General features: G+C 32.3%; 1 protein-coding gene across 2 annotated transcripts; it reads right to left on the minus strand.

The window, feature by feature from the left end:
- Positions 1 to 1,706: 1,706 nt before the first annotated feature.
- LOC129988728 (speckle-type POZ protein B-like) lies at positions 1,707 to 22,356 on the minus strand. Of its 2 annotated transcripts, none has more exons than XM_056096996.1 (2): positions 20,785 to 22,356; positions 1,707 to 1,871 (listed from the first exon to the last, which is right to left on the minus strand). In XM_056096996.1, the coding sequence occupies exon 1, from the start codon at positions 22,265 to 22,267 to the stop codon at positions 20,810 to 20,812; it is 1,458 nt and encodes a 485-aa protein (XP_055952971.1). In that variant the 5' UTR covers positions 22,268 to 22,356; the 3' UTR covers positions 1,707 to 1,871; positions 20,785 to 20,809. The 2 variants fall into 2 exon arrangements, with proteins under 2 accessions (XP_055952971.1, XP_055952972.1); XM_056096997.1 differs by lacking the exon at positions 20,785 to 22,356 and adding an exon at positions 14,381 to 15,853.
- Between the last annotated feature and the right edge of the window lie 398 nt (positions 22,357 to 22,754).

Consider the following 22,754-nt stretch of genomic DNA (forward strand, 5'->3'; position numbering starts at 1 on the left):
CTTGCTATTGTTGAAGTAGATGATAGGAAATTTTTCTTTTTTCAAGCAATGCAGATAGCGAAGAAAAATGAGCTGGATTGTTGATTAAGCCTTCTTTTTAATTCTGCTTTCTACGTTCTTTCTGCTTTCTACGTTGAACTACACTATAGAAAGCTCGCTTAGCGAGTATCTTCCTAATGAGTGCTTTTCATAACGGACAAAACAAAATACAAAAACAAGACTCTCTTAATGAGTACCTGCTGCTGTGGCGTGGAAGTTTTGAGAGGGGCGTGCCAGCTCAGGTGTCATCCTCGTCTCGTCATCTTACCTCGGTGAGGTCCGTCCCAAAATAGCTCTAATGTTGTTTTAAAACGGGACGTTAATATAACTGAACTAAACTAAACAAACTCTTGACGAGAAGACATCGACGTCACATGTTGGATTAGCTTCTACCTTGTGTATCAGCAGCCTTGTGTGCTGAGTGCTTGTTCGAAGAGAATCCTTATTTCAGAATACAAGAAGTTTTTTCCAGATAGCGTTGACGAACGTTACTCCAGAGGATTTGAGCAAGTGCTTGCAAAATTTAAATCGACGAGATTATGTTCTAGCCAAGATAATGGAGCTAGAGGTGGATAGCAATGATATTGATAAGCTGACGGAGGAACGCAGCCAAAAACCGAAGAGTTTATGGAGCTGTATTCTGTGTCATAGCAAAAAGTTGCGCAGGAGATTTGGTCAAAAGAGGAGGAAATAACAGATGCAGCAAACTTTCTTTGAAATAAGGGAGATGCGAAAAATATGGGAAATGCTTACATTGAAGAGCATAATCTGAATCAGAAAGTAACTATGCACGTTACAAATTCATTTAAAGGTAAATTGTATCTCATATTCACGAAATTTGAAGCGTAGCTTTTTGTTTAGTTAACAAAGTTATTGTTTTGCTTAACAAATGTTTCGCATTACGAGGATTTGGGAACGAAGTTAAGTGAGGTTCCACTGTACTAGCTTTTATTGAATATTGATGTCTATTTGTTGGCCTTAAATTCTTTCTTCTAGTGATCTATAATTTGAGTTATGTTTTTCCAACAAAAAGAGAAAGAGATGGAGAATGATTAAGAACTTCTCGAAAGTAAAGGTGTTAAATAGTTATAATAATATTGACATGTGATATTTTATGAAATTGAAGTCACTTTTGTAAAAAAAAAAAGTAATTAGGATAAGATAGTAAAAAAAAAAAAAAAAAATAAATCCGAAATAAATTCCAATAATTTCGCATTATTACAAACACATTCTGTTAAAATCAATTCAATGCCGCGATCGAAAGACAAAACGGGACTCCTCAATTACACCAAAACCGATGAGGGTAGCTGGAAATAGATAGTGAAAACACATTCTGAAGTAAATTCCAGTTGCTTCGCATTATTTCAAACACATTCTGTTAAAATCTATTGAGAAAGTTTCCAATGTATGACAATGGCTATTGGTTCCCAATTACAGTCCCAATTGTAAAAATCATTTGGAACTGTAATTCGGAATGTTTCTGTGTATGGCAACGGCAAATTAATAAAATTTTCGGAGTGAAAACTTTTCTAATAGATACTATAAAAGTTTAAAAGGGCATTGAAAAAAAATGAACAAAATTTACCGTAAATGATCCTACTTGGTCAGGTTGAAGATAATAGCAAATATATGATATTCAAGAAAGAAAAATAAAGAATATAGGCATTTATTTCTTTAAACAATTACAATACATTTATTATTACATAAAAAAAATCTATCGTTAACATGTTTTCATTCTGATATAAGTAAACATAAAAAAGATTTATTCAAAAATTGCAGAAACATTTAGGCAGAAAGCATTTCCAGAAGCTCAGCGATCTTCTTAGAGGAATCTGAAAAATTTGAAAGATTGAATTAAGCAAGAAAATAAAAATAAAAATTATTCTGGCATAAATTTGAAAAAATATGTTAACAAAATATATCTAAAATATTTAAATAATTTATTGCAATAAAATTTCGATATCAGTTATTGAGATTTAGAGTTTTAAAAAAAAAATTCCTTCGTAAAATGTTTATATTGAAATTATATTTATGAAACGAAGAGAAGAGAAAAGTTAAGATAAATGTTGATAATTGATTAAGAAATGACCTTATAAAATAATATTATTTCTTATAGTTAAAAAAATCAGAATAATTTATACCAATACAAACAATAAAGAAAAATGTGTGTGTTGGCGGTTCTCAAACCAGACGTTAGATCTAGAGCTACTAAATTTGGCCCATGTATATTTTGGAATGGTGGAAATGTGAAACTTTGAGCTATTTCTTGAAATTTAAATTAGAATTTTAGTTAATTGGAAGAACACAATTTTAAATTGAAAAAAATATATCTTTTTATTTATAACAATTTAAATGCTATATGTTTTTTGTTTTCCTTCAATTAACTTTTAAATATAATTTTAAGTTTATTTCACAGCAATATATATTTCACTCTTTTAAAGAAGCTTGAATCGTTTTCATTGTTAATACAAATATTTCATTTTGGAATTTTATTCCATTGCTTATAATTAGAGATGCATAATCCACGATTTTTTGAATAACAAATAATAATGCTATTGTTATTTTTAAATATGCGTTCCAAATATCTGTTATTTCAATCATATTATTAATTAAAAATTATTACTTAATATTAAATATAAAATTTATTAATTGTAATTAATACTTAATTTACTAATTTAAGTAACGTGTGATTGAATTAATTTATCTGTTTCAGCTTACTTCTTAAATTTTATTTTTTTCTCAAAACTATTTAATTTATTTATTAGAGTGAGCCATTTTCTGGAAAAGGTGAGTTAAAAATGTATGTCATTTCATTAAAATGTTTACTTTAGTCCTACATTCTACCAATAGATGGCGCCAGCAGTAAACAGAATACATGTAATCAAAGTCAATCATGTCACGAGCAATTAAAAAGGATCTGTATGGAATAGTGCAACATCAAATACGAATATCGGTCACTCTCGTAAAGTGGAGCGGTGACTTCGCACTTTCCAGTGAAGCCTCGCACTTTCCGGTGAAATCACCGCTCCGATAAATTTCAGTGATATGCAATTCAATGATACGATACGATAATTCCAATAATCGGTCCGTTCTTCGAGAGCTTCCATCGGTTTTTTTCGAGAGCTTCCATTGGACAGATCGTATCGATTGTTACTTTCCAGTAAAGTCACCGCTCTGGCAAATTTCAGTGATATCGTATCGATTGTTACTTTCTATCGTGATCCAAAACTTGTAATCGAAATATCATCAGTAAGATCGTATGAAGGATTTGAATCACACCCCTCTTTGAAAAGTATTGATCACTTGTATTTGTGACTTTTTGATATTGGTTACGTAATAACCGCTCTTAAAATATTCGTCATCCCTACTTATGATACAGATATAGTTTATTTTTCGATACTGAATATGTTTCTCTTTAAAGTATATTTTTAATAAACTGTTTGTAATTCTGTTATATTTATAATCAAGGTTTAACTTCACAAGTATGGAATGATGAAATTTTTAAGTAGTTTCATCAAGTAAGTCTTGAATTATTTTTACATTAATCTTTTCAGAGATGATACGGAAATACGGGTATGCACAACACAATGAACAGAACGGTGAAGAGTTTCTAAAATAGTGTGTGCAATATGCCTATCAAAATTTAAAAATAATGTGATAGATTTTAATGCAAAGCAAATTTTAAGATAAGCAGCAGAAGTGGTCTCTTCAAAATTTAATCGTATGTTCTCATAAAAGTGTTATAGACTCTGCCCCGCATAAAATTTTGAACCTTATGAAAGGTCGCCCATGCCTTGCATAGTATTGGCGAACAATAACTATACGAAATATTGATCTTTGATGGGAATCTAGCATTTTAGTTGAAGCTGTCATGTGATTTTTGGCGATTAATTTGTTCTGCAATATTATTTATGGTAGTTTCAGTTCTTCGTTTTGGTGTTTGCCTGACAAAACCAAAAGGTCACAACTATTGGATGGTTGCAGGTTACTCTTCAAGAAAAAAAAAAAAAAAAAAAAAAACTGGGCATCTGTATTTTAAGGCTACTATGTTGTATTTGTCTGCTGCAATGTACAGGTGTACAAAAGGTGGCAAATATTCTGTGCTTTTTAAATCTTTTTTAAGTTTTAAATTTTAATTTATTATTTTATTTATTGTTGTTGCTATAGATATATCTAAAGACTTCAGAATTGATTTCTGCGTCGCGGGTTTCCTCTTATAACCAGCGATTTCACTTTAGAAATATTTGAAATAGTACAAATCTTTTCAGGGTATTCGTTTGGTGATTCTATTCTTGTGACGATGATGATGATGTCATGTCCACATTACCACGGAAAGGGAGTGCAGTAGCTTCTGTGGGTAAAGACGACCCCGAGCACCCGAGGGCAGAAGTCTGACTTCTATAGCTCATATGAAGATGACACTCACACATTCGCTTGCATAATCCCTTTTTAGAGGGGGGGAGGACTCTTTCACACACCTCACAGATAGAATACAGGGTAAAGAACAACAATGCCCGAACCAGGACTCGACTTCGGGACGCCCATATCATGGTGAAGACGCGGTACCCTTAGGCCATGACGCCGGCATCTAATTAGATCATTGCGTTCACATACAAGCAAATATACAGATAATCAGATGGTCATTTTTCTGTCGGATTTAATCCAAAATTTAATACATATATATTTTTCTGGTGATAAAACTATGTACAGTCGAACAACAACAATAAAATGAGACACCTCTGTAATTATTTTATTTATTGTCGCATCTTCACAAAACTGGTGTCGGTGGAAACGGCGCGAGGGTACAGGTTTATTCCAACAGACAAACTGATTAACCGAGTTAATTAACATAGTTAATTAATTACTAACTCTAAATTTTTCCGTTAGGAAATCGAGATTTTTAGCTGAATCGATTTGCAGTTAACTTCTAAATAAATTTTATGAAATTCCGACGATAATTTCAAGAGTTATAGGTTTTTTTTTTTTTTTTTGAAAAATGAAGTTTCCAGTGTTAAATGAAATTTATGCACTTTAGGCGATATCTAGGAGACTATTACATATTTTTCCAATCTTTTTTCACTCACTAAAAGAAGATTATCATTTTTAATTAAATCATGAAATAAACACATAAATAACACAAATTTAATATTTTTTTTTATGAATTTTTAAACATGAAGGTGAGAAAAAAGTGAATAGTAACGAAGTAAAATTTTTACATGTGTGCAAAACTCATATGCTAAAATGTCAGAATTCAAAAAATTGTGCGCATATATAGTTTATGTAATATGCACAAAATAGTTTATGTAATAGACAAAAATTGTAAAATCCCGCGGTCGAAATTTAACGCGTACTTTTTAAGGAACCATATATTAAATTTATTTGAATTTATATATCTACTCTTCATGAAGCACAAGCTTCAACGGCAATTATAATATTTCAGATTAAATAATAAATTTATTTTTAGATCAGACGATTTTAATTAAATGTGAATTTTTTTTCTTTAAATGATTTTTTTCTTCACTCAGACGATACAAAATTTAATTGGAGAACAGACTAGGTGCAAGAATATTTTTTTTTTAAATCTTTACCGGCGTTATTAAAAGGCTGAAAATTACTTAAAATATAGTTCACAGTGGTTTGTCTATTTTTGGGCGGAATTTTCAGAAAACAAAATTAAGTATATCTCAAAAACTACTAAAATTTTGGAACGAAATTTCATATACATGCATTAAAAAGCAAGATGAATTTAATTATTAAAAAATCTCGATTCCCGTAATTGAAAAATTTCGAAATAGTAGTTAAATAAATAGTTTAATCATAATCAATTCGTCTATCTTAATCCATTTCCATTGACACCAATTTTATAAAATTGTGACAGTAAATAAATAAAAAAAATTTGAGGTGTCCCATTTTTTTTTTTGTTGACGACAGTACCAAGCTTCATCCATCAAGCTCTTTACATTTTTGATCTATCAAGTTCACATGTAATTGGACACATTGACTTTCTTTTGATATATTTAATCCAATATTTGACATGGAAATAGATATTAAATGTTAGGTTAACAAAGAAATTTCATCTCTTTAGCTCAATGTGATTTTGAGTTATGTTCACATACGGACAGAAATAATCCCAAAATTATTCTTTTCCAGATTCAGGCAGATCTGAAACGTAAAGATAGATCAAAATCGAATTTTTTGGCATTTCTTTTTGTATATTTCGTATGCAAAAAAGTAAAATTTAAGAAAAAATTTAAAATTATTATCTTAAAATTATTATTACAATTTATGAAGAGTATTTTATAATTGCTTCATTATAATTTTCTGCTCTTCTGTTTAACGTTTTATTCGTAGGGTCAGCAAATTCTTCATTTATATGCGACAAACTAAGCATTAAAAGCACAAAACGGACAAGTCTTGCTTTGTATGACATCATTCTGACGAAGAGCACCCAAGCTTGATTTATATGCGTACATGCGCAGTAGCTGCTATCTTATTTTTTGCTTTTTAAGTAGAGTTTTCAACCTGTTTTATTTCAGTACTCCACCACCTACTTTCTCTAAGGTCAGGAAGATTTGTTTGCAATGCAAAACATGCGTATAGCGACTTTTCTTGGACTGGAAGAGTTGACTTTAATTGTTATTCCAATCTTTTAGGTAGATATTTATAAGAAGATTACTTATTGCAATGGTTCTCTTGATAAGACTTCGGGAAAATTTCTTCAGTTCTTCACTAATCATGGTCCCTAGAACCCAAAACCACCCTTCGTTCAAAAGTTATATATGTGATGATATTTTAAAATCTAATTTAAACTTAATTAATTTCCTAATTTTTAGCTTAATTTAGCCCAAATTAACTTCATTATAAAATGTTCTCTTATTTCCTGATCCAATTCCACCTTTTTTTAAATTTAATTAATTCAAAACGAGTTCTAAAATTGCTGAAGTTGACAAGTTCCCACACTCAGCGTGAAGGAATAAAAAATTTTTTAGCCAAGTGAATTCTTTTTAAAAGATACCTAGATTCCCCTACCTAAATCGAACGTATGAAGAAACCCTTTTGAAAAACTCGCAGCATATAGTCACAGGGATAAATATTTTATTGGTTTTTCCCAATTTCGCCCTGGTGTTGTTCTATGTTGATGTGCTCGTCGCTTCTGCTTGTATATAAATTATGCTTCCCAGGATGGAATAAAACGAAGTCAAAAATTCAAAGTGTCTTTTCTCTCCTCGGCCATGATTCTGCTGAAAAAATTATGTTCATATTATAAAGGATTTTGAGAAACTATCACCAATGAATGCCTATAATATAAACAGCATATTAAAATTGTATTTGCATAACCGTACTTACTTTTGAATGTAATAAATTAGCTTTTTTTTAAATGTAACATAATCGCTAATGAATGAACTGCGAGAATATTACGCAAGAAGAAAAATCTGCCAAGGTGAACTACCTTTGTTTTTGGAACTCAACCACTCTTTTTCTCCCTTTGGATGACATGGTTTGGGATGGGAATAAGAACACCCAGGAAAAAAAGCATGTTCGCGTTTGAAGCACATTAAATGACATTAATCTGATGTAATGGAATGAAAAATTACTTTGCAGACGTTTATAAGCGCGAAGGTCATTTTTTCTATTAGAAATTGGAAAGGAGAGTTCAGCAGAAACTAAAATAAGAAATTAAATTCATATTTCTTTCTTTTTTCAGGCAACTATTTAACACCAAAAAAAAAGTGGGACAAACTGCGACAATTTAAATATTTTTTTCAAATCGAAATTATGTTGGAACAATTCTCGATTAACCTGGAATGCCTGGTTAGTTATTTCTCTATTACTATGCATTCACAGTAGCAACAAAATAACATATCAGTTAAAATTGCTCCTCCATACGATGATTTGACGGCTTATGACGTCATCAGTAGCGGAGAAAGTCCTCCCTCCAAAACTGCCAGCATGCCTTGCGCGTGCACAAGCGCAAACAGTCTTCAGGCTCTGGATTTCCGTATTAACGTCGAGCAAGAAAGAATTTGATTTCTACGTTACCGAGAAGGACAATTATTACATGGCTTTTAAAAAGAAATGTGTTTTAATCTGTTACTAATTCGTATTAAAGCGGATGTTCAGTTTCTTTCTGAATCGTTTCAGTTGAGCAATTAACTTTAAGAAAATGAAAAGTAGTTTTTAAAGAATGAATTGCAATTCCCAAGAGTTAAAATAAATCTCTCTCAAAACACACACACATACACACACACACACGAAATATTGCAGGAAAATTACATGCCATTTTTAAGTAAAACAATCTTAACCAAGCGCCAAGAAGGTCCTTTGATTTACTCGTTTTATTTTTCTGTTTCTTTTAATCAATAAATTGATTTATAGCGAAATTTCAAATTAAAGAAAAATTAAACACTTGGCTGTCTGAAATGTGATCGACAATATATTGGATTTTGGCTATATTGGTATACAAAGAAAAATTAACATTATTAAGATTTATTACTTACCGTATTATATAATAATTAATTCTGTTAATTTTTCCAATTTCTTAGATACAAGGCTCGAAAAGTTTCAGTTGTCAATACAGGATAATTTTTTTCCAAATTAATCCACTGTTCGGTTTGAAGAACTTCTTCGTGATGTTCTGCTATATATTCCTGCACCGCTTTTTTAAATTCTTCATCGTGATGTTTATCTGAAAGAAGTAGAAGATCGCAACATTCCGGTGGTTGGAGGTTACTCTTCAAAAAATCTGAGCATTTATACTTCAGAGCTGCAATATTGTATTTGTCAGCTGCAAAATACAGATTTTTTGCACGTTCCCAATCCAAGTTCCCCAAATCATCCGAGTACAGGAATTTAAGCATATGACGAACAGTATCTGCATCTAAATCTTCTATGATCACGCAATCGGTAGTCTTTTTCTTTCATGTCTGTGGTAAGCATAGTTTTGAATACCGAAGATCGTGCACTCAAAATATTTTTATGAACGTCAAAAGTTTCAGTTTCTGTTCGCAATTTCATGTCACAGAGGATACCTTCTTTGTATAAGCAACTTATATCTTGCAAAGCACTTGGGAACTTAGAGTGTTTCTTATTAACAAGAGTGAGATTGCCAAACTCGCTGTCTTCTATCGCTTTGCATTCTGTACTGCCAGAAAAAGCAAATTCGCATTTCAGTGTCAAAATATCGTTTGGCAAAAACTGAGTATTTTTCTTCAAATAACCTTTAGTAAAATTCAGAGGAAATTTCCATTTTCCCGGATCTCTTTCACCTATGTAATTCTCATATAAGTATTCATTTCTTCCACATTTTGTCTTATTTCCTTCGCAATCCACAAGAAAAAATTTACACTTACAAAACTTTATATAGTCCTTCTTGTTGGGTATGATTTCAATCCATATTCTTTCTATGCAACAGAGGTCGCCAGCAAAACTCAAGTTCAAAGTTAGTAACTGTTTTTCATTTGAAGATGATTTTATAGACAATGTTCTATTCTCGTCAGGAACCAGACTGCTAAACTTTTCCATGAATCCAATAAACGCTGATTTTTCCACTCGAATTCGAGTGCGCGCGAAACATTGCCCTGCGTCTGGGAAGGACCCCTCGGACATGTACATTTTGCAACGGATTGTTAGCGTTTTAGGTAGAAGGAACAGACCTCTTTTTCTGGCGTAAACTTCATGGTAAGGTACAAAACAATCAGAAAAATATTCTTTGCAAGATTTTGTATTTGTGCTTCCATTATGCGATAGAAATGAACTATCATCGGTGAGAAAAGAAGGTTCGAAAAGCAAACCTGACTCGGATGATATGGGACCTATTCTTTGAATACAAAAAAATAGATGTCCTTCCTCTTGTGATGGGTTTGGAATTATAATCAACTTCCATGAGGTGTCTTTTATCGAATTGATGACAAATGAAGGACTAGAGAAACCATTCCCTTTTCTTTTATAACAAAAATTGTAATTTTCTATACGCCACGTGATCGTAAAGCATTTTCTATCCCGTTCCATTTTAATAAAGTCGAAAACTCGAGTAAGCACTTCTCTGCAGTTAAATCTTTCACTAAACAGCTGAACAAAAATTTCCTGCTGGCAGCACTGCGTGCGCCACCTGGTGTAGAAATTTGTTACTATCGCCAGCCGATAAATATCAAAAGAAAATTGTGCCCAGGGTAAATATCCACATTGCGACCATCTTCATCTATTCAAAAACTTAATGACGACATTTTATGAAACGACATTTGATTTGAAAAGAGGAAATTTATCAATATTTGCAAAGGTTAAATAATTTTATTTTTAAGTGTTATTTTATATGTGAGTTATTTTTTAATCCAGTAGCGGACGTAGACAGTATTATCCCTAGTCACATCATAAAACACCCCCGCACTTTTTTTTTTTTAAATAACAAATTGGGCATTTTGTCAAGTTATTACCTTTTATTTTTAATATAATTTATTTATTTATTAGCCTCCTTTGGCGACCAGCCGGTTCGCCAATCTTAATGTTCGTTTAAATTTTAATAATTAAATAGGTTGAACCGGAGTTTAACCCCCTTCTTCGCCAAGTTGCTATAACGCGCCAAAGCTGGCAATCTTTATTATGCACTATAATTGAACATCTGCTCTTTTGCTTTTGAACATTTCGCAAGGCCGTTGTTGGCGATTTTTAAAAATTACGCAAGCAGGAGGTTAAACTCCGGTCGTACCATTAAATATTTTACGCAATTCCAACTTTAATAGATTCTTCAGCAAAATATTTTAAAGCTTCAAATTTTGATAGTCATATAATTCACTCATAATATTATAAAGGCCTTCAGTCATAACGTGATATGTATCTCTCTAATTTTCTGTTACCCCTCGTAGAATTTATGCTTTAAATTAAAGTGTAAATGTAATTAAAGTGTAAATCTACAATTAATATAATAATATTTTTTACTGAAACAAAGCATTTTTTTTAATAATATGATTACTGATAATAGAGTCACTGAGCGTTTAAACTTTATGGGCACTAAAGAATATCTTTCTTAATTTATGTAATATCTCAAGAATTTGTCAACAAAATTTTCTCAGATTCATCATGAACAGATCGATTCATTAACAATGCTTCATTTTAAATGCATCAAACACTAAGAAAATAAAATGAATCGTTTAAAATAATCGGTCGAAAACAGGTTTAAAAAAAAACTACTTAAAAAACAATGCACTTAAAACTATAAGCATATACAAAAAAATATATAACTAACATAAATACAATTTAATTACAAAAGCATGCAACTAACCTAAAAATAATTTAAATCATTGAAAACAGGTTAAAAAAAACTACTTAAAAAACGATGTACTTAAAACTATAAGCATATACAAAAAAATATATAACTAACATAAATACAATTTACTTACAAAAGCATACAACTAACCTAAAAGTAATTTAAATCGTCCGTTGATAATGGTTGCCATGCCAACAATCAGAACACAATGAGCATGCGTGAATTTTCTTCGCCAATTACGGTAACGCAAATGCGTGAATTTTTCTACGCCAGTTGGGGTAACGCTATGCAGATTATACATTTTTAATTTCCTTTATTCTGTGTTATTTTAATTCAAAAGTACTTCAGAATGAATCTGAAACATGGATTAATTAACAATGTTTAATTTTAAATGCCTAAAATATTAAGAAAATAAACAGAATCGTTTGAAATAATCCCCCGAAAAATTTTAACCCTAGCCTCATTACTGTTGGGAGAAAAAAAAAAAAAAAAAACTGAAGCCTTACTCATTTGGCGGTGAGGAAAATGGAAGATTTTATTTGGCGGAAAAGTTGGCGGTGGGGAAAATGGAAGATTTTTTTGGCGGAAAAGTTGGCGGTAGGGAAAATGGAAGATTTTTTTCGCGGGAAAGTTAGTTTTTAATTAATAATTAAAATTCTAATTAAAATTTCAAAAAAGGGACCCCAGGTGCACATTCCCGACCTCTAAGGCATACATGTACCAAATTTGATAGCTGTATGTCAAATGACCTGGCCTGTAGAGCGCCAACACACACACACACACACACACACACACACACACACACACACACACACACACACACACACACACACACACACACACACACACACACACACACACACACACACACACACACACACACACACACACACACACACATTGATCTTCATTATAAGTATAGATTATGGCTTTTAACTGCGAGGTATCTGAGTTTATACAAAATAATACTCAAATAGATTTCCGGTGTTTAAAAATATACAAATAATAAAAACTTAATGAAAGAGATATGAACTTGGCAAGCTATGCTTGGCAACATATTAACAACATATTAATAATATTTTATTTCATAGAATTTGTATTTTTTACAAATTTATTTATTAGACAACTAAACTAATAACATTTAGAATCCTCTCAATCTAGAAAATTCTCTTTGTAAATTTAGTATAAAACTTTCCAGCTGATTTTATAAAATTCTGTAAATTGCTATTGTACAATATTTTTTAAATATTTTTCTAGTATATTCTATATTCAAAAGTTCCCCTCTCTTTATATATATAGATTCATAATAATTTAAATAAATAAATCATTTATAATGATCTAAATTAATCATATATAATCTAAATAAATTTGCAATTGATACAGATCATATCAATTGCAAAATAATTTTTATACTGTTATTTCGATTTAATTGTATTTTTAGTCTTTGCACCCCTTGGCATAAAAGGTTAAAGAAAAAAAATAAGGGTCACTTTTCAAAAACAAAATAATAATAGAGGGAAGGGGGCAGTATTAGCATTTGCCTTGGGCGCTCTTTCATATAGTTCGCCACTCATACAGTGAAATAAAATTTTGATCAAATTTAACAAAAGTATTGATCATCTGTTTCCTGTATTTCAGCATTCAAGTAAATACGATAGCTAGAAAATGCAAGGATTTAAAAAAATAAAATTTATCTTGTTGCTAACATTATAGTTCTGTATTAAATCTTGGTTACAAAATACAGCCAAAATTCTCATTTGGTTTTCTCTATTATACTAAGAAGTCCAAACTCCCACCAGCGAACTCTGAAAATAAAAATCCAAACACTCGTGGAGTTCATGATCTTGCCCAAGATCTACAATTTAATGCAGATTTCGTTGAGACCATTCTTGTTGTTTCTATCTTTTTTTTAAATCCTAAGCAATTTAAAATAATTAAATACAGCTAAGATGGGAAATTGTCCAAGAAAATGCAAGCTATCTATATTGACCATTGTATCTTGCCTATAAGCCTAATGCCTAAAAGCTGGTTTCTATCCGTAAATCGGGCCGAGGTGGCGTGGCCTGGTGGTAAGGTCTCGGCTTCAGAACCAAAGGGTTTCAGGTTCGAGACCCGATTCCACTAACGAACCGTCGTGTAAGTGGATCTCGTGCACGTTGAATCCGTCGGAGCCAAACGTCCACCCGCTGGTGTGGTGTGGAAGTTTGGAGAGAGGATGATAAATTAGATACGTCCTAGTCATCTGACTGCGGTTCAAAAGTGCGAGATCCGTCCCAAAATAGTCCTAGTGTTACTTTAAAAGGGGACGTTAATATAACTAAACTATCTGTAAATCATGCGATCCAACGAGCATAAAGCAAAAGTCTTTCAAAACGCTCTGTGGAATAGATCATTGGATCTACAGTTGTCAAACTTGTTACGGAACTACTTCTTGGATAGTAAATGCTCCCTGAAGTAGAGTGTTGAAATTTAAACAAATTATTAATTCATTAAATATTAATCGACATTTTAAAGGTTTTCTTCCATAAAGGGCCCGGTATAATAGAGCACGTAAAATATATTTACACCAATTTAAAACTCAAAATCATAGTTTTTCTGTGATACCAATTTTAATACCATTTCTTTAAACATTATCGCAAATATTAATCATTATCAGTAAAATATTACCATGGTATATCGTTTGAGTTTAAAAGGTGTGAATCTAATATGAACAACGTTTTCATTACACACAAAAATTATTTAACTTTGTAACTTCTATCTCACTTACTGCCTTAAAAAATATCCATTTCTTTGTAATTTCTATCTCACTTACTGTCTTAAAAAATATTCATTTCTTTGTAACTTCTATCTCACTTACTGTCTTAAAAAATATCCACTTCTTCCGCAAAACAAATAAAATACAAAATGTCATTAATTTGAATATATGAAAAGAGAAACAGTTGAAAATGGTATTTGTGATGGATTTCAATGCAAAATCAATTTTAAAATTTTAAATTAAAAACATACAATTATTGAAAAAAAAATGGGTCACAATATCATACTTACAATTTTATACACTAAAATTCTTGTTAACTTTCTTACCTCCCCAGACAAATGGCACGTAATGTTTCTATTATGAGTTCAGGGTCGCTCTTTTCTAAACTCTTCCATTGTTCAGAGCAAAGTACAGCATCCCGATAGATTGCCACGTATTCCTGAGCGGATTTCTTCAAGTCTGCATCTTGGTGCCTGTCTGACATCTGCAAAAGTTCACAGCAAGAGGATGGCTGGAGGTTCTCCTTCAGGAAACTAGAGCATCTACACTTGAGGGCCAATATATTGTATTTGTCTGCTGCGTAGTATAAGTTCTTTGCGATTTCCCAGTCTAAGTTTTCGAGTTTATCCGAATAGAAGAACGTGAGCATTCGACGAACAGTATTTGCATCTAGATCTTCGATGGTAATGCAATCAGTAGTCTTCTCCATCATGTCCGTGGTAAACATTCTTTTGAATACTGATGATCGTGCACTCAGGATACTCTCATGAGCGTTAAATGTCTCAGTTGCTGTTTGTAGCTGTATATCGCAAAGAATACCTTCTTCGTACAAGCAAGTCAAATCTTCCAAAGCACAAGTGATCTTAGGTTGAGTGGCAATAGCCAGATCACCAAACTCGCTGTCTTCTATTTCGTTGTATTCGATACCAGTGGAAAAGGCAAACTCGCATTTCAGAGTCAGAGAATCGTTTGATAAAAATTGGGTACTGTTCTCCATTAAGTAACTTTTCGTAAAACGAAAAGTTACTTAATGGAGAACTTACTTAAGGAAATTTCCATTCATCAGGTTCTCTCTCAATGAATAAGAATTTGTCTTCTCCGCATTCTATTTTCTTTCCTTCAGAATCGATGAAAAATACTTTGCAAGTACAAAATTTTACATAGTCCTTTATAATGGGAATGATTTCAATCCAAAGTTGACCTTCGTAGCAGAAACGATTATCTAAGCGTAGCTTTAAAATAAACAATTGCTTTTCTGGTGAAGCTGACTTGATCGCCAAATTCCTTTCTTCACTATGAACAAGGTGGCTAAATCTATCTGTGACTGCAGCGAACGCTGTCTTTGCCACACGAATTCGGGTTCGTGCGAAGCACCTTCCTGATTTTAAAACTAAACCTTTAGTCTTAAACATTCTACAACGGATTGTTAGTATATTCGGAAGAACGAATTCATTTCCTTTTCTGCCGTATACTGCATGCATACTGAGGCACATAACAGTCTAAAGAATTCTGAGAATTCCGATTGGTATGAATGTTTGTCCACTCTAATAAAGGAATAGAATCGTTATCTTTGAAAAAGGAAATTTCAAAATCTAGTTCTGCATCTGGTACATTTAAGATTGCTTTTCTCTCGACATCAAAAACAATATGATCCTTTCTTTCTATTGAATTTGGGACAATATTCAATATCCATGAAATATGCTTCAATGAGTCGATTGCAAAAGGTGGACTGAAAATCCTAAATCCACGTTTTTCGAAAAAGTAATCATAATTTTCTATGCGCCAAGTGATCGTGAAACCTTCCCGTGGGCACGCCATTTCTGAAAAGGCGAAAGCGTTTTAATTCTTTACTCAGCATTTGAAGAAAGGGAATTTCCCCTGTTGGTAGCGTCATCGTCCAACAGATAACATTCAATTCCCGAGATAAAAATAAAATAGGTGATGGCCGTGGTACGGTTTGACTATTATTGAAGGAACATCAAGCGATTAAATATTTGACGAAAAAATGAAAACGGTTTGAATTTCAGAACAATAATGCAATCTATTGGTGGAAATTACGCAGTTTTATTAAAAAAATTGCCAAAATTTAGAAAAGATTTGCACATTTATTAAATAGGTATCAGTAAAAAGACAATGCTTAAATTTTGAAACGGTGTAGAATTTATTTTTTTGTACAATAATATTTTCGGAAATAATCGCGGAAAAACTGCGAAATTCTGTTTAATTTTTAACCCTTTGGATCCCATTGGGACATATATGTACGGCTGATATTTTTAAATCAGGGATGAGCAAGTGAGGAATTTATTGCAATTACATTCATACGTTAGTGCAATTTTTTCCTGTATCCATTGTATTTTATATGGTCACCTCAACCCCAATGGAACACGTGTCCCATTTAAAAAGACCACTGAGACTCATATGTCCCACTTCCAAACTGCATCTATAGTTAATTTTTGTTTTTAGTTTAGCAGAATATAGCTATTTATACTTTATTTGACTCATTAGAGCCCTAATTATCTTATTTTTGGAAAAGAAAAAAACTGGTAATGAAAGGGTTAATTGAAATGAAAAAAATATCACTTAGGAGTATATACGTGCACACACACACACACACACACACACACACACACACACACACACACACACACACACACACACACACACACACACACTTTATTATTAATATATTAAAACACTAACAATTTTGGCAATGAATTCATCTACAAGTTCATTCATCTTGATTGTCATATTTGTGAATTATTGTCTTCAGAATGAAATAGTTTAAAAAACAATAACATTTCGGAGTCATTAAAGTTCTAAATGTGAAGATTCAAAAAAATTTTCAAGGTCGTATTTTTGGACTATTAGAATACAGTAGACTCCCGATTATCCGCGGGCGGGTTATCCGCGGAGCGGATTATCCGCGCCTGCCGCACTAAGTATTTTTTATTTATTTATTTTTTGCTTCCAAGCAAAGAGAAAATGCTTCCAAAGCAAGAAGCAAACTCAAATGACTGATTTCTTCAAAAAGATGTAGTTTTACAGTTAGGCTTTTGTAATTACATAATACATTACAGTATTAAAACATACATATGTATTAATTTTTCTGTGTATCCTTGACGCCTCTCGTAAGTACTAAACACTTTTCTGTTTTCATTAACAAAATGCATTTTAGGTTAGTTTTGAGTGATATACTAAAATATTAAGCGTTAATTAAACATTTCCTGCTGTTTATTTTACGTTTTATTGTACATAACGATTTTTCAAAGTTGGAATGACTGTTTTCTCTTTCGCTATACCCGTGTTTAGCTTTTTTCGGATTATCCGCCATTTTTGTTATCCGCGGTGGCCGCGCCACCCAATTCCGTGGATAATCAGGAGTGTACTGTACTTTTTTTGCTACATATACGAGAAAGTAAAAATCCAGAAATAACTAAAAGAAAATAAATTTTCCTTTTTTTTTATTATTATGTTTTGCGAAAATATTTTTTTAGTAATTTCTTTCTCTGCTTCGTATTTTATTTTTGTGTTTTGTTTCCCGCATCAAATCCGTGATAAACGTGCAATAAGTTGGCTAAAATGTGGAAATATTGCTTTATGTTTTAATTACTTTCAAATAAACTCACTGAATGACTCTAGCCTTGTATGACGTCATCTACGGAGAATTCTCAAGCGCTTCCAGGCTGACTGAATGGAAATGCGCAGCAGATAGTGTTGAATTTCAGCTGTCACGTTTTTAACATAATCGAGCCAACGCGAATTTTTTTGTTTTCTTAACGGACAACCTGTTTTATTTGAACACTCCATTTGTTTCCTCTGCAGTCAGTGAGATTGGTTTGCAACGATAGGAAGAGTTAATTTTATGACTTAATTTTTTTTGAAAGCAACAAATAGGCAACTTTTTCTGTTTGAAAATTCCTGAACCTTTCATTCTGCACTACTAGCGTTTTCAAATGCAATTTTCAATAAAACCCTTTAAAACATTTCAACATTATGTACATCCTTGGAAACAAGCCTCTGTACAATATGTTGGGAAAACATAATAAAAATACAATGTATTTTATTATTTGTTCTATAAACATCAGGTTATAGTTCTAAATCGACATATTTATTGACAACTGATATACATTTATATAACCGACAATATATATAATGCCTTAATTTAATAGTATAAATTATCGAAGTTTAACAAATTCTTAGATGATATAAGCTATCTAGGTACCATGGATTTTACTCATAAAAAATTCTTAAATTATATATATGTTAAAGCTAAAAAAAGAATAGTTCTTGTTTAGTGGAAAATGAAGAAAACTATTAGATATCCAACGATATGATTATTCGGGATTTTAAACACTTTACTATAAAACTACAGTAGACTCCCGATTATCCGCGGGCGGGTTATCCGCGCCTGTCGCACAAAGTTTTTTTTTTTTTTTTTGACTGGTTTTTTCAAAAAGGTGCAGTTTTACAGTTATGCTTTTGTAATTACATAATACATTACAGTATTAAAACAGTACATATGTATTAATTTTTATGTGTATCCTTGACGCCTCTCGTAAATACAAAGCACTTTTCTGTTTTCATTAACAAAATGCATTTTAGGTTAGTTTTGAGTGATATACTAAAATATGAAGCGTTAGTTAAACATTTCCTGCTGTTTATTTTACGTTTTATTGTACATAAAACGATTGTTCAAAGTTGGAATGACTGTTTTCTTTTTTTGCTATACCCGTTTTTAGCTTTTTTCGGATTATCCGCGATTTCTGTTATCCGCGGCGACCGCGCCACCCAATTCCGCGGATAATCGGGAGTGTACTGTACTTCATATAAGTTTCATAAAAAATGTAATTCAATCCAAAATGATAAATGCCTTTTCTGCATTTGTGTGTTTAGATAATTAACATTCCTAACTTCCTAAACTCTGATGGCAATTTTTTTTTAGTGTTCCTGGAATATTTTATATAAAAATGAATGCCCAAATACTTCTAGTTCTTGAACTGAACATTATATGATATATTAAGAAAACTAAAATAAAATTACATCAAATGATTTGAGGTACATAAATATTGAAACTATTTAAACAAATATAAAAAGCCCCTCCACCCCCCAAAAATCCCCATGGAGTTGCATTAAAATTGATTTCTGGTAATAATATGCATGATTTGACATAAGTACGGTATAGAATTTTTTAGAGCTCTAGAAGATATGCCTTCTAGACGGGATATTGTCCTTGACAATATTTCAAATATGATTGCCACAGATTAGTTAATGAAAGTTGTAATAGTAAATGTCATGCACATTGGCAAATTGCTTAAGAAATAAAAATATTTGTCGACACTTTAGTTGTATATATATATATATATGTAATGATATTTTAACTCTAATTTCAATTTAATTAATTTTCATAATAACTTCATCTTAATTTAGCCCATAGTAACTTCATTCTAAAATATTCTCTTATTTCGTGATCTAATTCCACTGTCTCTACTTAATTAATTCAAGAGAAGCTTTGTTAAATTGTTGAATCAGCTAAAATCTAACTTACCCACACTACGCGTGAAGAGATAACATACCGCTGATCAAGCAAATTCTTTTTTAAAATCTCCCTTTGTTTCCCCTACCTTCTCGGCGCCTGTAATGAAAATCCCTATCGAAATCTCATAATACATTAGCACTGTGAAGAAATGTTTTCCCTATCAAAATCATAGGTTATATAAGACCAGGGATAAAATGTCCGAGAGCTCTTCCCTCATTCCTTTCTGTGTCGTTCTGTGTGCTCGTCGCTTGTACATATGCTTGCTTCGTCAAAATGAAATAAAACGACGTCACTAAATTAAAAGTATCTTCATTGTCTTCAAACTGCATCATGCTTCACAACAAATAATATTACATATATATATATTAACACTAAAACCTTTCTTTTCTTACAATGGGTCTTCTATTTATATAATGTTAACAAACACTCAAATTAAAATTAATTACTAAAGAAGGTTTAAAACAAAGGTCTTAGGATATTTGACACGTGGTGTTATAATGACATATGTATATTTCTATTGTTTTATCCAAAAGGACTAAAAAATAAAAATGAAATAAATGTTGTGTCGAAGATCATAAAATTATAATCCTCTATGGGTAATGATTCTTTCCTACAAGGGGTAACCACACACTGGCTACTCCGACCCTTCCGGAAGGCATCCGGGAAAATCCGAATGTCCGGACCGCCGCAACAGCATTCTGGAGGGAACTATGATTTAGTCCTAAGGGCCATCACCAGCCACGGTACAGCCCTTCCCTTGGGAAGTACGTTCCGTCATCGATGGAGGAGCCAGACTCCAACCTTTTTGTGTACCCACCACGGTAGTGAGAACCAACCACCATGCCGGATGTTTTTCATTTTCAATTACGAGGTGCTCCCCCGTGGGACTCTGCAAACGTAATATCTCCTTACTTAAATAAAAGAAAAATTCCTCTTATTTATTTTAAGTTATAAGATCCTTTAAAATCATCTTACAATATTAAAAAAGGAATGACTACATGTCATAAAGCAGAGTACTTTTATAATTTATCGTGGGTTTAATTTTCTAAGGGCCACACCGTAAAAATTCGATGATGGATTCATATACTATAGAGTTATGCTACTGCTTATGACAAAACATGAATATAAACAACTAGGATATTTCTTAAATAATCAATACAAATTCAGTTAAAAAAATTATGATGCAATACTCACAGTTTTAAGTAAATAAATCAATTTTTCAGGACATGGTTCGAAAAGTTTCTATCACAAGCATAGGGTTACTCTTTTCTAAATTGAACCATTGGTCGGTGTGGATAATAGCATCCCTGTTATTGATGATGTATTCTTGAACGGCTTTCTTCAAGTCTTCATCTTGGTGCCGATCTGACATCTGCAAAACTTCACAGCAAGAGGATGGCTGGAAGTTCACCTTCAGGAAGCTAGAGCATCTACACTTGAGGGCTAATATGCTGTATTTATCTGCTGCGTAGTATAAGTTCTTTGCACTTTCCCAGTCTAAATCTTCCAGTCTATCCGAATAGAGGAACATGAGCATTCGACGAACAGTATTCGCATCCAGATCTTCGATGGTCACGCATTCTGTAGTCTTCTCCGTCATGTCCGTGGTTAACATACTTTTGAATACTGATGATCGTGCACTCAGGATACTCTTATGAGCGTTAAAAGTCTCAGTTGCTGTTTGTAGCTGTATATCGCAAAGAATACCTTCTTCGAACAAGCAAGTCAAATCTTCCAAAGCACAAGTGATCTTAGGTTGAGTGGCAATAGCCAGATCACCAAACTCGCTGTCTTCTATTTCGTTGTATTCGATACCAGTAGAAAAGGCAAACTCGCATTTCAGAGTCAGAGTATCGTTTGATAAAAATTTGGTACTGTTCTCCATTAAGTAACCTTTCGTGAAATGTAGTGGGAATTTCCATTCATCGGATTCTGTCTCAATGAATAAGAATTTGTCTTCACCGCATTCTATTTTCTTTTTTTCAGAATCGATGAGAAATACTTTACAAGTACAAAATTTTACATAGTCCTTTTTAATGGGAATGATTTCTATCCAAAGTTTTTCCTTACAGCAATGGTCACCACCCAAGCTTAAATTTAGATTTACCGCCAGTATTTTTTCAGAAACTGATTTGATCGTCAATATCCTTTCCTTTCCAGGAATAAAACTACTAAACTTTTCAATAAATCCAATGAAAGCTGTTGTTTCTACTCGGATTCGTGTACGTATGAAGCAATGTACAGATTCTGGTAAAGACTCTTTGCTTTTAACTATTTTGCAGCGGACTATTAACAGTTTTGGTCGAATGAATTCGTTTCCTTTTCTTCTGTATACTAAATGATGAGGTATAAAGCACAGGAATTTTTCGTGATCTATGCAGTATACGTGTTTGAATGTATCTTCGAATAGTGGTAAAGGATCATCTTCTTTGAAGAAAGAAACGTCGAAATTTAATTCCAAATCTTCTGCAGGTGCAAGCATCGTTCTAGCAATATCAAGAACCATATGTCCCTTCTTTTTCTTTGAGTTAGCGACTATTCTCAGAGCCCATGAAGTATCTTTTATAGAATCGATGACAAATGACGGACTGTTAAACCCTTGTCCCGTTCTTGAAAAAAAGAAATTGTAATTTTCTATGCGCCAAGTGATCCAAAAACCTTTCTTGTTGCACGCCATTTCTGAAAAAACTGAAAGACTCAACTATTCTAAAGAAACGGAAGCACAACTGAAGATAGGGCGCTAAGAGATAAACTCTCTTTTCTGAACTATTGCATCCGACGATAAAATGGAATAAAAATAAACGAAAATGCTTTTAAGATAGCGAAGGTACTTCATATCTTTACAGTAGATGAATAAATGAAGCAGATGTTTGCATTTCAATTCAATTTATAATCAAATCATATAGATGCATCCATTTTACACCAGTTTTAAAAGATTTTGAATCGGAAATAAATAGTACAAAGCTAAATTTTATACTGTAGGTAGATCGCAAATAACGGTCACATTATTACAAAATACCTTGAAAATCTCCCCGGAGCCCCCCACCCCCAACACACCAATTTTCATGAAATATTCAAAAATGTTAATACTCATAAAAAGCTGTTATTTCATTAAGGACCGGGTCTAATTTAATTATTTGACTTGCTCTATTTGACTTTTGATT

This window comes from Argiope bruennichi, chromosome 10, assembly GCF_947563725.1.
Source record: "Argiope bruennichi chromosome 10, qqArgBrue1.1, whole genome shotgun sequence".
Classification (NCBI taxonomy): domain Eukaryota; kingdom Metazoa; phylum Arthropoda; class Arachnida; order Araneae; family Araneidae; genus Argiope; species Argiope bruennichi.